At 37.8% G+C, this 13,630-nt stretch overlaps 1 protein-coding gene across 5 annotated transcripts in view; it reads right to left on the reverse strand.

The window, feature by feature from the left end:
* SKAP1 (src kinase associated phosphoprotein 1) overlaps positions 1–13,630 on the reverse strand; it is a 314,730-nt gene that overhangs the window by 275,295 nt on the left and 25,805 nt on the right. For all 5 annotated transcript variants that reach the window (XM_032279878.1, XM_032279881.1, XM_032279880.1 and 2 more), the window contains exon 2: positions 3,811–3,916. In XM_032279878.1, the coding sequence (XP_032135769.1) occupies positions 3,811–3,916 (106 nt within the window). The remainder of the gene's footprint in view (positions 1–3,810; positions 3,917–13,630) is intronic.

A 13,630-nucleotide genomic window follows, 5' to 3' on the forward strand; every position in this document is an offset into this window, starting at 1 on the left:
TCCCCACTCTCAATGTATTCTTGCTGTCAGATGGCCTCCACTGAATCAAACATTTAAAAAATGCTCTACTGTTTCTCCCAATGCATTAGAATGCCATCACGTTTCTGAGTGTAGATCATGTCTGCTTCATTCCAAGTGTTTCACATCTGGTGCTAATCCTGCAGTGACCACCATAATAAAGCAGGAGGTGCCTTTGCCTGGCTTTCATCCTAACTGTTCTCCAAAGGGCTCAGTGAAAACTTGGACTTGGAATGTGAAAGCTGTTGAGTTTTTAAGGAGAAGGTTTAAATGAAGAGGCAGTTTGAAGAGCAGCAATGAAAATCACAGCTTAGGACATTAAATACCACAACAGGACTTCATTTCCTTGGAATCACAGAAACTGCCATCCATTTTTATTTTGTGTTACTTGGAAAATATTAGCCTTCATTGGTAACATTTTCAAGCAAAAAAAAAAAAGTATGTAGATAGAGATATGATTTTATCTTTTGTTTCTAAGTTTAAAAAAAGAATAGCTATTTTTTGTTTCTAAGTCTAAAAACAGAATAGCTAAAGTGATTTGTACTGAAAAACCGACGATCACTTGGAGAACACCCACAATTCTTGACACAATTGTCTCTTCCTACGGTCATTCACTGTAGTCAACAAAAGGCAGCAAAAAGCACATTCTAACAGCTGTGATAGAGTCAGATGCTTCCATTTACAGCAAGTCCACAACCATGGCAAATAACAGTGAATTCCAAGCCAGCCATAAAAATCAGAGCTAAGCCCCTAGAGTTTACCAAGAATCAGAGGCAGTGGTATTTTTATTTCTCTCCACCCTTTTATTTCTAGAATAATACACGTTGAAGAAAGAGTTAAAGGAAGCAAGAAAACAACAAGAGTGGGATGTTGTAAAAAATATATATGTATGTATGAATACATAATTTATATTTATCTAATTGTGGCTTTTCCAGATTATCTTGCTAGAGATTTACCTACCTTCCAAATAAGTCTTGAAGTGCTAAATTATAGTTTTAGATAGGTTCCCCCCCGCAAATTTACCAAACTCCTAAAATATTATTCTTTTAATCTGACTAAAAATAGGCCAGGCACAGAGACTCAGGCCTATAATCTCAGCATTTTAAAAGGCCAAAACAGGAGAACTGGTGGCACCAAGAGTTCTGGACCAGACTGGGCAACATAGTGACACACTGTCTCTGCAAAAAGTAAAAAATTAGCCAGGCATAGTGGTGTACAGCTACTTGGGAGGCTGAGGTTGGGGGATCACTTGAGTCCAAGAAGTCGAGGCTACAGCGAGCTGTGATTGCACCACTGCACTCTAGCATGGGCCACAGAGTGAAGAGTGACTCTGTCTCCAAAAAAAAAAAAGACTAAACTAAAACCTTTTAAATGATCTTCATTAATTTTAATTATTTTCATGTTACTGTATGATTCATGTATTTGTCATTTTTTTTTACTTTTTTTTTTTGGAGATAGGGTCTCACTCTGTTGCTCAGGCTGAAGTGCAGTGGCATGATCATGGCCCACTGCAGCCTCAACCTGCTGGACTCAAGTGATCCTCCCACCTCAGCCTCCCAAGTAGCTGGGACCACAGGCATACAGCACCACACTTGGCTAATTTTTTATTTTTTGTAGAGACAGTTTTGTTATGTTGCCCAGGCTGGTCTCAAACTCCTGGCCTCAAGAGATCCTCCAGCCTCAGCCTCCCAAAGTGCTGGGATTACAGGAGTAAGCCACTGTGCTTAGGCTGCCATATACTTTTAACTCTTAAGTTTGATGACTTCTAAATCTGTTTTCATGCCAAGCTTTCTGGGGAACATATAACTGCCACACAACATAAGCAAATGTGGCATAAGTAAATGTGGCAGCCATATATGGCACAATAGAGGTGATATGGCTGAAGAAGAGGATTCAGGAAAACAAGGGTTACATTAACAGAATGATGATTGAATGGGTAGATGTAAGGCAATTTCAAACAGCTTGCCAAAGGAAAGCCTCATATTTCCATTTTCTTGTACAGTATCTAATTTCTGGCTCCTCATTTCCTCAGTCATCTGATAATTATGAAATTCTAAATAAAGTGTCATCTTTCTTGCAACAAGTCAATGAGCAGAAAGCTCCCATCAACAGTGCAGATATTTCCTAAAGCTCCCGCTGATTATTTCCTGAATGTCTACCCCACAAACCATACAGAAAGTTCTTTGGGAACAAGAATTTGAGAACAAGAAACCAACTCCACCCCATGACAAATTCAGCTTTTGTGTGTGTTCATGCATGTGTGTGCATGTGTGTGTATGTATTTAAAAAGAGGATTAAGAAGTATAATATGCAACTGACAGTAATGAGTTACCACAAATTTGCCTTATATTGCCAACTTAAGATTGAAATGTAGTCCTTTCTCAGTGCTGTGGTACAAATGTGGGAAAGAATTCCTCCTCATTGTGCATTTGTAACTACAGCTGCAGTAAAAGTGTTTTTGTATATCTTACCAGAGATTTATGCCAACAGAATCACCAGACACATCATTATAACTAGGACATTCCTCCCCCAATTTAAAATAATTCCACCTTTATTCTGCATGCCACCCTTACAGTAATCATAAAATACAAAGGTACAAAGGCAAACTTGTGAAAATAAAAAATTCTATAGGTTACTAAGTCTCCAGGTACATAGCTAAGCCTAAACTTATCTACTAATAAAGTAACATTACAGAGAAGTTTGTTTTAAACACCCTTTCAACCTACCAAAAATTATAGATATTCCAACTTTTGCAAAAAACCCCCATCTTCTGCATTGTTTGTTTCAATTATTCAGGGCAACCCATGCTGATAATTACACAGTCCCCAGTTGCTGAGTAAAAGTGATGCTTAATTAGCCAGCAGGAAAGATCGATTAAGATCCAGCAGGGCATCTCATGAGGTTCTCTCACATTCCTGAACAGAATAGATTCTGGCTGTGCCCTTCTGAAGGATAAAATTCTCTGCTTCTATGGAGTTTCAATGACGTTTTTAGAGTAGACACTAAGAACGGTCAGCCACACAAATTAAATCCCAACCATAACCCTGCAAATGCTATTCCTTTTCTAAGAATACTCAGTTTAAACTTTCTGAATCACATTGCCACCAGGTTTGAAAAGATTAAAGGAACACTCACTTATCCCTTGCTCTCATTCAGTTACCCATTTCAAGCAATAGGTGGTCAGGAAACATAAAGGGAAATTTTTATTTCTTCTTCCCCTAAGCAAGTGTTTGTATCTGTCAGATGCTCATATTCTAAAATGTACAAACTAGGCCAGGGCCTCTTATTTTAAAAAAAAAAAAAAAAGAACATAATATTTCAACCCAGTCCAGGAATAAAACATCCCAATATGGTCAAAGAATCACCTTAATGAGCCTCATTTAAGTTTTTTATGAGGGAAGGAGATGTGAAAGTAAAATAGTACCAAAAATCATAATGAACATTATCTCATACTGCTTAACACCTTTTAGTTAATAATTTGGACAAGCATAAATGTTTAGCTTTCATCATTTTTTTAGTTAAATGCAAAAGTGGTCTATAAAGGCTAACATAAAAATTTAAAGCTAAAAGCAGAATAATTACCTCAAGATACATACATAATTATCAAAACATTTTTATTTTGGTAAACTAATTATGCTTGCCTACCTCCAATTCAATTCAGCAAATATTTATTAAGTTTCTAACAAGTATAAAGAACTATGATAGGTATGTCTTACTTAGTGACTTTATTTTACTGGTTATAAATTGTTTTAAAGTTTATGAAGAAGATTAATGGAACCAGTTTATACAAACCTGGCTTTGATTTGCTGAAAGCCCCGTAGAATATGGTCTCTATGATCCCTTGCAACAGCGCTGAGGTTCTCATTTCGCAAGCCTTCTGCCAGGAACTCTTCAGCATCTAAAAGAAAAGAAAAGTTGATAAAACAGAAAAGATGTACTAAGGAGAAAGGAAAATTAGAAGGATTAAGAAATGGGTATTGTTTTCTTTTTAAAAATGTTATGGTTGTAGCACAATGTGAATGTGCTTAATGCCACAGAACTGTATACTTTATAATAGTTGAGATGGCAAAACTTATATTATGTATATTTTACCAGAATAAATAATAATTAAAATTTTATATATACCTGCAGATGAAACGTTCTAATAATCCAAGACCTTGCTATGAACTTAGAAAACTATCACATATATTAACCAGAAGAAATAACTATTTTCTAAATGAGTTTAAATAAACATTTATATATTAATTATCACTGATGGCAGAGGATAAACTGTCATTTTTTTTTTTTTTTTTTGGAGACCGGTGTCTTGCTCTGTCGCCCAAAGACTGGGGTGTAGTGGCATGATCTTGGCTCACTGCAACCTCTACCTCCCTGGTTCAAGCAATTCTTCTGCCACAGCCTCCTGAGTAGCTGGGACTACAGGCGTACACTGCCACGTCTGGCTATTTTTTTGTATTTTAGTAGAGACAGGGTTTCACCATGTTGCCCAGCTGGTTTCAAACTCCTGAGCTCAGGCAATCTACCCGCCTCAGCCTCCCAAAGTGCTGGGATTACAGGCGTGAGCCACCGCACCCGGCCTAGGCTGTCAATTTCATAGACATGTAAATATTATGAATAAGTCACAAAAGGTCATTGGCCAATAGAAGCTAGCAAGAAATACCAATAAATAGAGCCAAAATAAAAAATAGAGCTGAACTGCAAAAATCAACAACAAAAGGGCAAGCATTCAAAGAAGAAACATTAATTAACAGATATATAATCAATGAAAATGATAACATAACTAAGTGAAGGAACCCACATGGGAAAGAAAAATGTCTTCAAGAGATGGGAACTGCAATTAATATGAACATATATTATAAAATAGAGACATGAGTTGGGCATGGTGGCTCACACCTGTAATCCCAGCACTTTGGGAGGCTGAGGCAGGCAGATCACCTGAGGTTAGGAGTTTGAGACCAGCCTGACCAACATGGAGAAACCCCGTCTCTACCAAAAGTACAAAATACAAAATTAGGCACATGCCTGTAATCCCAGCTACCTGGGAGGCTGAGGCAGGAGAATCGCTTGAACCCAGGAGCTGGAGGTTGCGGTGAGCCAGGATAGCACCATTGCACTCCAGCCTGGGCAACAAGAGTGAAACTCCATCTAAAAATAATAATAATAATAGGGACATGATGGAAATACATAATATGAAACAAATCGTGTTATGTGGAAGGAAGAAACTGGGGGGCCTACAAATTTTCAAAGACAAAAATATATTGTTAATGATTACAATTGCCAAAAATACTAGCTACACATTTTATTCTGCACAAAAGGTTTGTCATCCCCTAAAAGCATATAAATCATATAGTTAAAATTTTCCACCTCCAAAAATTGTGCCTGTAATATGAAACTGTATCATATATATCAGGGGTCCCAACCCTGGGCCATAGTACAGGAACCTTATTTCCTCAGTGATCTGATAATTATGAAATTCTAAATAAAGGGCCACACGGTAGGAGGTGAGCAGCAGGTGAGCAAGTGAAGCTTCATCTGTATTTACAGCTGCTCCCCATCACTTGCATTATCACCTGAGTTCCACCTCCAGTCAGATCGGTGGCAGCATTAGATTCTTATAGAAGCGCAAACCCTATTGTGAACTGTACATGTGAGGGATCTAGGTTGTGTGCTCCTTATGAGAATCTAATGCCTGACGATCTGTCACTGTCTCCTGTCACTCCCAAATGGAACCATCTAGCTGCAGGAAAACAAGCTCAAGGCTCCCACTGATTCGACATTATGATGAGATGTATAATTTTTTCATTATCTATTACTATGTAATAATAATAGAAATAAAGTACCTAATAAATGTAATGCTCTTTAATCATTCCAAAATCATTCTCTCATTCCCAGTCCATAGAAAAATTGTCTTCCATGAAACCAGTCCCTGGTGCCAAAAAGGCTGGGGACCCCCGATACATACTATCAAAAGAAATCACATATGCAATAGATGCAATGCAGAGCTTGGATGTTGATGGTGGTCCTTTGTGAAATATTCAATTTCCAGGACTTTGTATCACATCAAAAGATACGCTATATTTAAAAATTTGTTTTATATTCATATCATTTAACAACACCAAAAAAAAAAAAATCCTAAATAGCCATCACTGGGACTTTTGATGAGACACAAAGTCCTAGAAATTGAATATTTCTCAAGGGATCACCATCAACATCCAAGCTCTGCATTGCATCTATTGCATATGTGATTTAATGGGTTCCACTAGGGTCCTCTGAATGCTAAAGAATGAGGAAATGGGAAGCTGAATTAAAAGGCAAAAATAAATGGCATCTAAGATTCAATTTATGTAATATAACAATAGAATAAAGGAAAAGAACCAAATGATCATCTCACTAGACACAGAAAAAGCATTTAACAAAATTCAACAGCTCTTCGAGATAAAAATTCTCAACAAACTGGGAATAGAATGAAGCTTCCTTAAACGAATAAAAAGCATCTACACAAACCCACAGCTAACATTGTACTTAATGATTAAAGACTGGCCAGGCATGGTGGTTCATGCCTATAATCCTAACCTTTTGGGAGGCCAAGGCAAGAGGATCACTTAAGGCCAGGAGTTTTGAGACAAGCCTAGGTGACATGGAGAGATCCCATCTCTACAAAAAAAAAATTTTTTTTTAAATGGCTGGGCATAGTGGTGCATGCCTGTAGTCTTAGCTACTCAAGTGGTGCAAGTGGGAGGATCACTTGAGCCTGGAAGTTTGAGACTGCAGTGAGCCATCACTGTGCCACTCTAGCCTGGGTGACAGAGGAAGAGCCTATAATCCCAGCACTTTGGCGGGCAGAGATGGGTGGATCACCTGAGGTCAGGAGTTTGAGACCTGCCTGGTCAACATGGTGAAACCCCTCTCTACTAAAAACACAAAAATTAGCCGAGTGTGGTGGTGGGTACCTGTAATCCCAGCTACTTAGGAGGCTGAGGCAGAAGTTGCTTGAACCTGGGAGGTGGAGGTTGCAGTGAGCCAAGATCATGCCATGGTATTCCAATCTGGGTGACAGAGCAAGACTCTGTCTAAAAAAAAAAATAACAACAACAACAACAAAGAAAAAAAAGAAAGAAAAGAAAAAGAAAGACAAATTTGGAGGACTCACACTTTCTGATTTCAAAACTTACTACAAAACCACAACAATTTAGAAAATATGGTACTGGCATAAGGATAGATATAAACTTTAAACTTCAAAAGAATGGAATTGGGAATCCAGAAGTAAACCCTCACACTTATGGTCAATTTTTGGCAAGAGGGCCAAGACAATTCAATTGTTGACAAAGCTGATTTTTCAACAAATGGTGCTGAGACAACTGAGTATATACATGCAAAAGAATGAAGTTGGACTCCTACCTCACACCATATACAAAAATTAACTAAAAATGGATCAAAGACCTAGATATAAGAACTAAAACTATGAAAGTCTTAGAAAAAGACAGGTGTAAATCTTTGTGTCTTTGGATTAGGTATGGTTTCTTAGATATGACACCAAAAAAAAAAGCAACCAAAGGAAAAAAATATGACAAACAGGGAATCATCAGAATTAAAAGCTACTGTGCTTCAAAGAAGGCCACCAAGAAAGCTAAAGGACAACCCACAGAATGAGAGGAAGTTTTTGCAAATCATATTGCTGATGAAAGACTGGTATGTAGAATATATTAAAACTCTTATATTTCAATAATAATAAGACAAATAACCCAATTGAAAAATGAGAAAAGGAACTGAATAGACATGTCTCTAAAGAAGATATACAAATGACCAATAAACACATTAAAAGATGTTCAATATCAGTAGCCATCAGGGAAATGCAAATCAAAACCATGAAATACCACTTCACACCCACTAGAATAGTTAACAGGCAAAAAGAACGACAATTAGTGTTGTTGAAAACGTAGAAAAATTGGAAACCTTATACATTGCTGATAAGAATGTAAAGCAGTGCAGCCACTTACAAAAATAATCTGGTAGTTCCTCAAAAGGCTAAACAGAATTATGATAGGATCCAGCAATTCTATTACTAGGAATATACCCAAGAGAAATAAAAATGGGTGCTCACACAAAAACTTGTACACAAATGTTCGTAGCAGCATTATTCTTTTTTTTTTTTTTTTTGAGACAGAGTCTTGCTCTATTGCCCAGGCTGGAGTGCACCGGTGCGATCTCTACTCTCTGCAACCTCTGCCTCCGGGGTTCAAGTGATTCCGTGCTTCAGCCTGCGGAGTAGTTGGGACTACAGGTGCATGCTATCATGCTGGGTTAATTTTTGTATTTTTAGTAGATACCGGGTTTCACCACATCACCCAGGCCGGTCTCGAACTCCTAGACTCAAGGAAGCTGCCGGCCTCGACCTCCCAAATTGCTGGATTACAGGCATGAGCCACCATGCCTGGCATAGCAGCATTATTCTTAATAGCCAAAAGGTGGAAATAACCCAAATGTTTGTTAACTGATGAATGGATAAAATGCAGCATACAATGGAATATTATTCAGCAATAAAAGGAAATGAAATGCTGATACCTGCTACAACATGAATGAATCTTTAAAATCATTATGCTAAGTGAAAGAAGCCAGTCACAAAGGCCCACATATCGTTATGATTCCATTTACATGAAATATATAGAATAGGCAGATCTACTGAGACAGAAAGTAAATAAAGAAAGTCAGGGAGAGGGATTGAAGAGTGAAGGCTAAGAGGTTCAGGTTTTCTTTTTGGGTGATGAAAATCTTCTAAAATTTATTGTGGTGATAGTTACACAATTCTGTGAACATACTAGAAGCCACTGAGTTGTATACTTTAAATGTGTGAGTTGTATAGTATGTGAATTATATCTCAACGAGTCTGTTTAAAAATATAAACACCCAGAATCTCAGCACTTTGGGAAGCCAAGGCAGGAGAGCTGCTTGAGCCCAGGAGTTCAAGACAAGCCTGGGCAACAAGGCAAGACCTTGTCTCTACAAAAAAAAAAAAAAGTTTTAAATTAGCTGGGCATGGTGGTGCATGCCTGTAGTTACTCAGTAGGCTGAGACAGGAGGATCCATTGAGCCCAGGAGTTCGAGGTAGCAGTGAGCTATGATTACCCTACTGCACTCCAGCTGAGCAACAGTGCAAGATCCTGCCTCAAAAAAAAAAAAAAAAAAATATATATATATATATATACACACACACACACACACATATCTCAGTGTGTGAGTCTGTGTGTGTTTATGTATGTATGTATGTATGTATGTATGTATGTATAAATGACAACACCTATACACATCCCTTTGAGCTTTCAAAATTTCAAGGAAAGGAAAAACATCCCTCAAGCCCCCCAGAGAGAAAAATTAAGTCACCTACAGAACAGCAACAAGAACAACAAAATCAAAATGGCCCTGCTACAAAATAAGCATCAGAAGATGAAATGTGTACAAAGTTTTAAAGGAAAAATGCTATGCTCCAATAATTCTAAACATAGTCAAGATGTTGGCTTGTCTATATAGAAGGACAAAATCTTCTCAATTATATATCCTGATCCACATAGAGAAAGAGGTGGTGATAAATATCAAACTGCAAAACAAGTTAAATCTAGATCATGGCTGGGTGCGGCGGCTCACGCCTGTAATCCCAACACTTGGGAGGCCAAGGCGGGTGGATCACCTGAGGTCAGGATTTTGAGACCAGCCTGGCCAACATGGCGAAACCCCATCTCTACTAAAAATACAGAAAAGTTAGCCGGGTATGATGGTGGGCGCTTGTAATCCTAGCTACTCGGGAGACTGAGGCAGGAGAATCCCTTGAACCCAGGAGGCAGAGATTGCAGTGAGCCCAGAGAGAGCCACTGCACTCTAGCCTGGGTGACAGAATGAGATCCTGTCTCAAAAAAAAAAAAAAAAAATCTAGATCACTGTGGTCAGTATAGTTTAAAAATTACAAAAATATTAATATGAAAAATAATTCTTATGGTGAAACAACGTAAAAAATGTAAAAATAGTCTAATTCCCAGTTAGAAAATGAATAGAGAGGAAAATATATACTAAATTACACATTTACATAGGGTCAATGGATACGACTCCATCAATGTCGGTGATAATTAAAGACAATGGGTTTAACTATGATATTTCAAAGTGCAAATGTAATAAATGTAGAATTAAAGGTTTTTTTAAATATTCAATATAAAATATAGAAAACAGGAAAATAGCATAAAAGTGGAACTCATAAAACAACAATGTGAAAAATTTTTGTGAAAAAGCAAAAATTTTCATACTGTATCAAAAAATTACTATTTAAAAGATACCTGAAACAAATGAAACTGAAAATAAGAGAGGTGTACAAAACATCCTAGGCAAGTTTTTTTTTAAAGCAAGAATGGCAATAATTCATATCAAACTAGAATTCAAGAAACTATTTTAAAAAGGCCAAAGGTGGTCATTTAATTTGATGTAAAGTACAATCCACAATAGATAGGACCTGTTTGTGCTTAGTATACTAAAATATATACAGTAAAAACTATGAGAAAAGTAAGCAGAAATTACTGAAAAAAAATTTTAATGCTACTACTAGTCTTAGACAGATGAAGCAGACAAAAATAAATAACGATTTGGAGTGCTGTCCAACAGAAATAGAATGCAAACTACACATTTCATTTTAAATTTTCTAGTAGCCTCATTTAAAAAGTACTAAAAAGAGGGATGAAATTAACTTTAATGTTATTTATTTTTATTTAACCAAAAATATTATCATTTCAATATGTAACCAATATAAAAATTATTCTTGTGCTCTTTTGCTTTTTTGGCATTACATCTTCAAAACCCAGTGTGCATTTTCTTTTCTATTCTTTTTTTTTTTTTTTTTTGAGACGAAGTTTCACTCTTGTCACCCAGGCTGAAGTGCCAATGGCACTATCTTGGCTCACTGCAACCTCTGCCTCCCAGGTTCAAGTGATTCTCCTGCCTCAGCCTCCTGAGTAGCTAGGATTACAGGCATCCGCCACCACACCTGGCCAATGTTTGTATTTTTAGTAGAGATGGGGTTTCACCATGTTGGTCAGGCTAGTCTCAAACTCCTGACCTCAAGTGATCCACCTGCCTCAGCCTCCCAAAGTGCTGGAATTACAGGTGTGAGCCACTGCGCCAGGCCAATTTAAAAAAAAATTTTGTAGAGACAGGGTTTTGCCATGTTGCCCAAGCTAGTCTCAAACTCCGGGGTCAAGAGATCCTCCTGCCTCAGCTCCTAAAGTGCTGCAGGCGTGGGCCTTGGTGTTTGGCCTAGAAAGATCTTATTTTATTACCACATTGAAATAAAACCAGAACTTGATATTAATAAGAGTAAACAAACCCCTCTACATGTAAACATTAAAAATACATACTCCTACATACATTATGAGCCAAAGAGAAACTCAAAAATTATAATTACCACCTAGGAGAAAACAGCCTATATAAAATGTTTTAAGATATGACCAGCATCACAGAGAGACAAGTTCATAGACTTAGGTATTTTCAATGTTAAATAAGAACGAACGAAAGTAAATGCAGTAAGCACCAAACTCAAGAAGTCAGAACAGAGCAATAAAACAAGTCTATGGGGAAAAGAAGGTAGCAAACAATAAAGATAAAAACAGAAATTAGTGAATCAGAACAATGGTTTTCTAACAGTGCTCTCTGGACTCACAAGCCTTTCTTTCATAAGAAAGAGAAAGAGTGGGAAATTCCCTTCTCCTCACTCCCCTTTGATTTAATCACAAGTGCTTGGCTTGTATATGCCAGGATTTCACATAAGGTTTTATTTTTTAAAAGAGTTCCATTGTACAACTTAGTGGATAAAAATCATAAACCTTAAAAATAGGGGGAAAAGACCAGGTGCTGTGGCTCAGGCCTGTAATCCCAGTACTTTAGGAGGCCCAGGCGGGCAAATTGTTTGAGCCCAGGGGTTTGAGACCAGCCTGGGCAACATGATGAAACTCCATCTACAGAAAAATACAAAAATTAACCAGGCATGATGGCGTACGTCTGTAGGCCCAGCTACTTTGAAGGCTGTGGCAAGAGGATTGCTTGAGCCTGGGAGATGGAGGCTTCAGCAAGCTAAGATCCGTGCCATTGCACTCCAGCATGGGCAACAGAGTGAGACTCTATCTCAAAAAAAAAAAAAAAAAAAAAAAAAAAAGGCACAGGAGGAATATATAAATGCTAAATAAGTGTAAGAGCTGGAATTTTTCAGAAGTGGGGGGAAATCTAGTAAACAATAAACCATTGGTAAATGCAATCAAGAAAAAAGGAGAGAAAGCACAAATATACAAAAATTAGGCAGAATAAAAAGGAGTAAAAACAAATAGAATTTTTAGAAAGATCATGAAATACTTTACAAAAGTGGTAAGAGTTCAAGTTTTTAAAATTCTTTTGTACACTTATATACAATTTAAGTTTTGTGATAACGAGAATTATTTTATCCCTTTAAAAAGCTATTTTGAAAAATAAGTGCCATGTAAACAAAATAAAATACCAGGCAAATAAATTTGAAAATCTCAATGAAACAGTTGCTGAGAAAAATATAAATTTCCAAAACTAAATACAGAAGTGAAAAACCTGATTTTTTTTTAAAATTTATTTTATTGCATTTTAGGTTTTGGGGTACATGTGAAGGACATGCAAGATTGTTGCATAGGTACACAGGTGGCAGCGAGATTTGCTGCCTTCCTCCCCATCACCCATATTTGGCATTTGTCCCCATGTTCTCTCTCCCCAACTCCCCACCTCCCACTGTCCCTCCCCTATTTCCCCTCAACAGACCCCAATGTGTAGTGCTCCCCTCCCTGTGTCCATGTGTTCTCATTGTTCAACACCCACCTATGAGTGAGAACATGTGGTGTTTGATCTTCTGCTCTTGTGTCAGTTTGCTGAGAACGATGAAAACCTGAATTCTGAATAAGCTAATTGTAAGGCCAGTTGCCTCATCGGGAGGTTGGACACACCCACCTCTGCACCCGGCACCAGGCTCTGCACTCGGCACCTAGCTCTGCCACATGGCTCCCCTGGAAGGCTCCAGCTGATGCAAGGCTCCTGGCCAGCTCTCCCACCAGAAAACCAGCTCAACAACCCGCCAACCAATAGTGGCACGCCCCGTCTCAATCCCACTCCCCTGGAGTCAATCAGAGCACCCAGCTGTTGCTCGTTCCTCCTAGCCATAAAAACCCCACGCCCCAGGAGGTTGGTGCGACTTCCCTGGTCCCTTTCCCCGGGACCATAGAACCTTGCCCGGGAGTTGAATAAATTGGCATTTAATTTTCTTAATGCTGGTCTCAGTTTCCTCATTTTAAACTCGGCAATAACCCTTACATTAATAAGCAGGGGAAAGGAAAGTTGCCAAAATGTTTTTTTTAAATCAAGTTTAGATGGTTTTTAAACACATCTTTCAAATCTTTGAGTAATAAATAATTCTCATTCTAAATTATCCCCGAGCATATAAAAAAAGGGAAAGTTCAAATATTTGGGTTTCTACTTCAGGTCTTCCATATCCTTACTGATTATTTGTCTAGTTGTACTATTAGTTTCTAAGAGAGGGTGGTAAAATCCCCAAATATGACTGTAGATATGT

The sequence above is a fragment of the Sapajus apella genome, unplaced genomic scaffold (genome assembly GCF_009761245.1).
Source record: "Sapajus apella isolate SASKATOON/1434 unplaced genomic scaffold, GSC_monkey_1.0 scaffold12, whole genome shotgun sequence".
Lineage (NCBI taxonomy): Eukaryota > Metazoa > Chordata > Mammalia > Primates > Cebidae > Sapajus > Sapajus apella.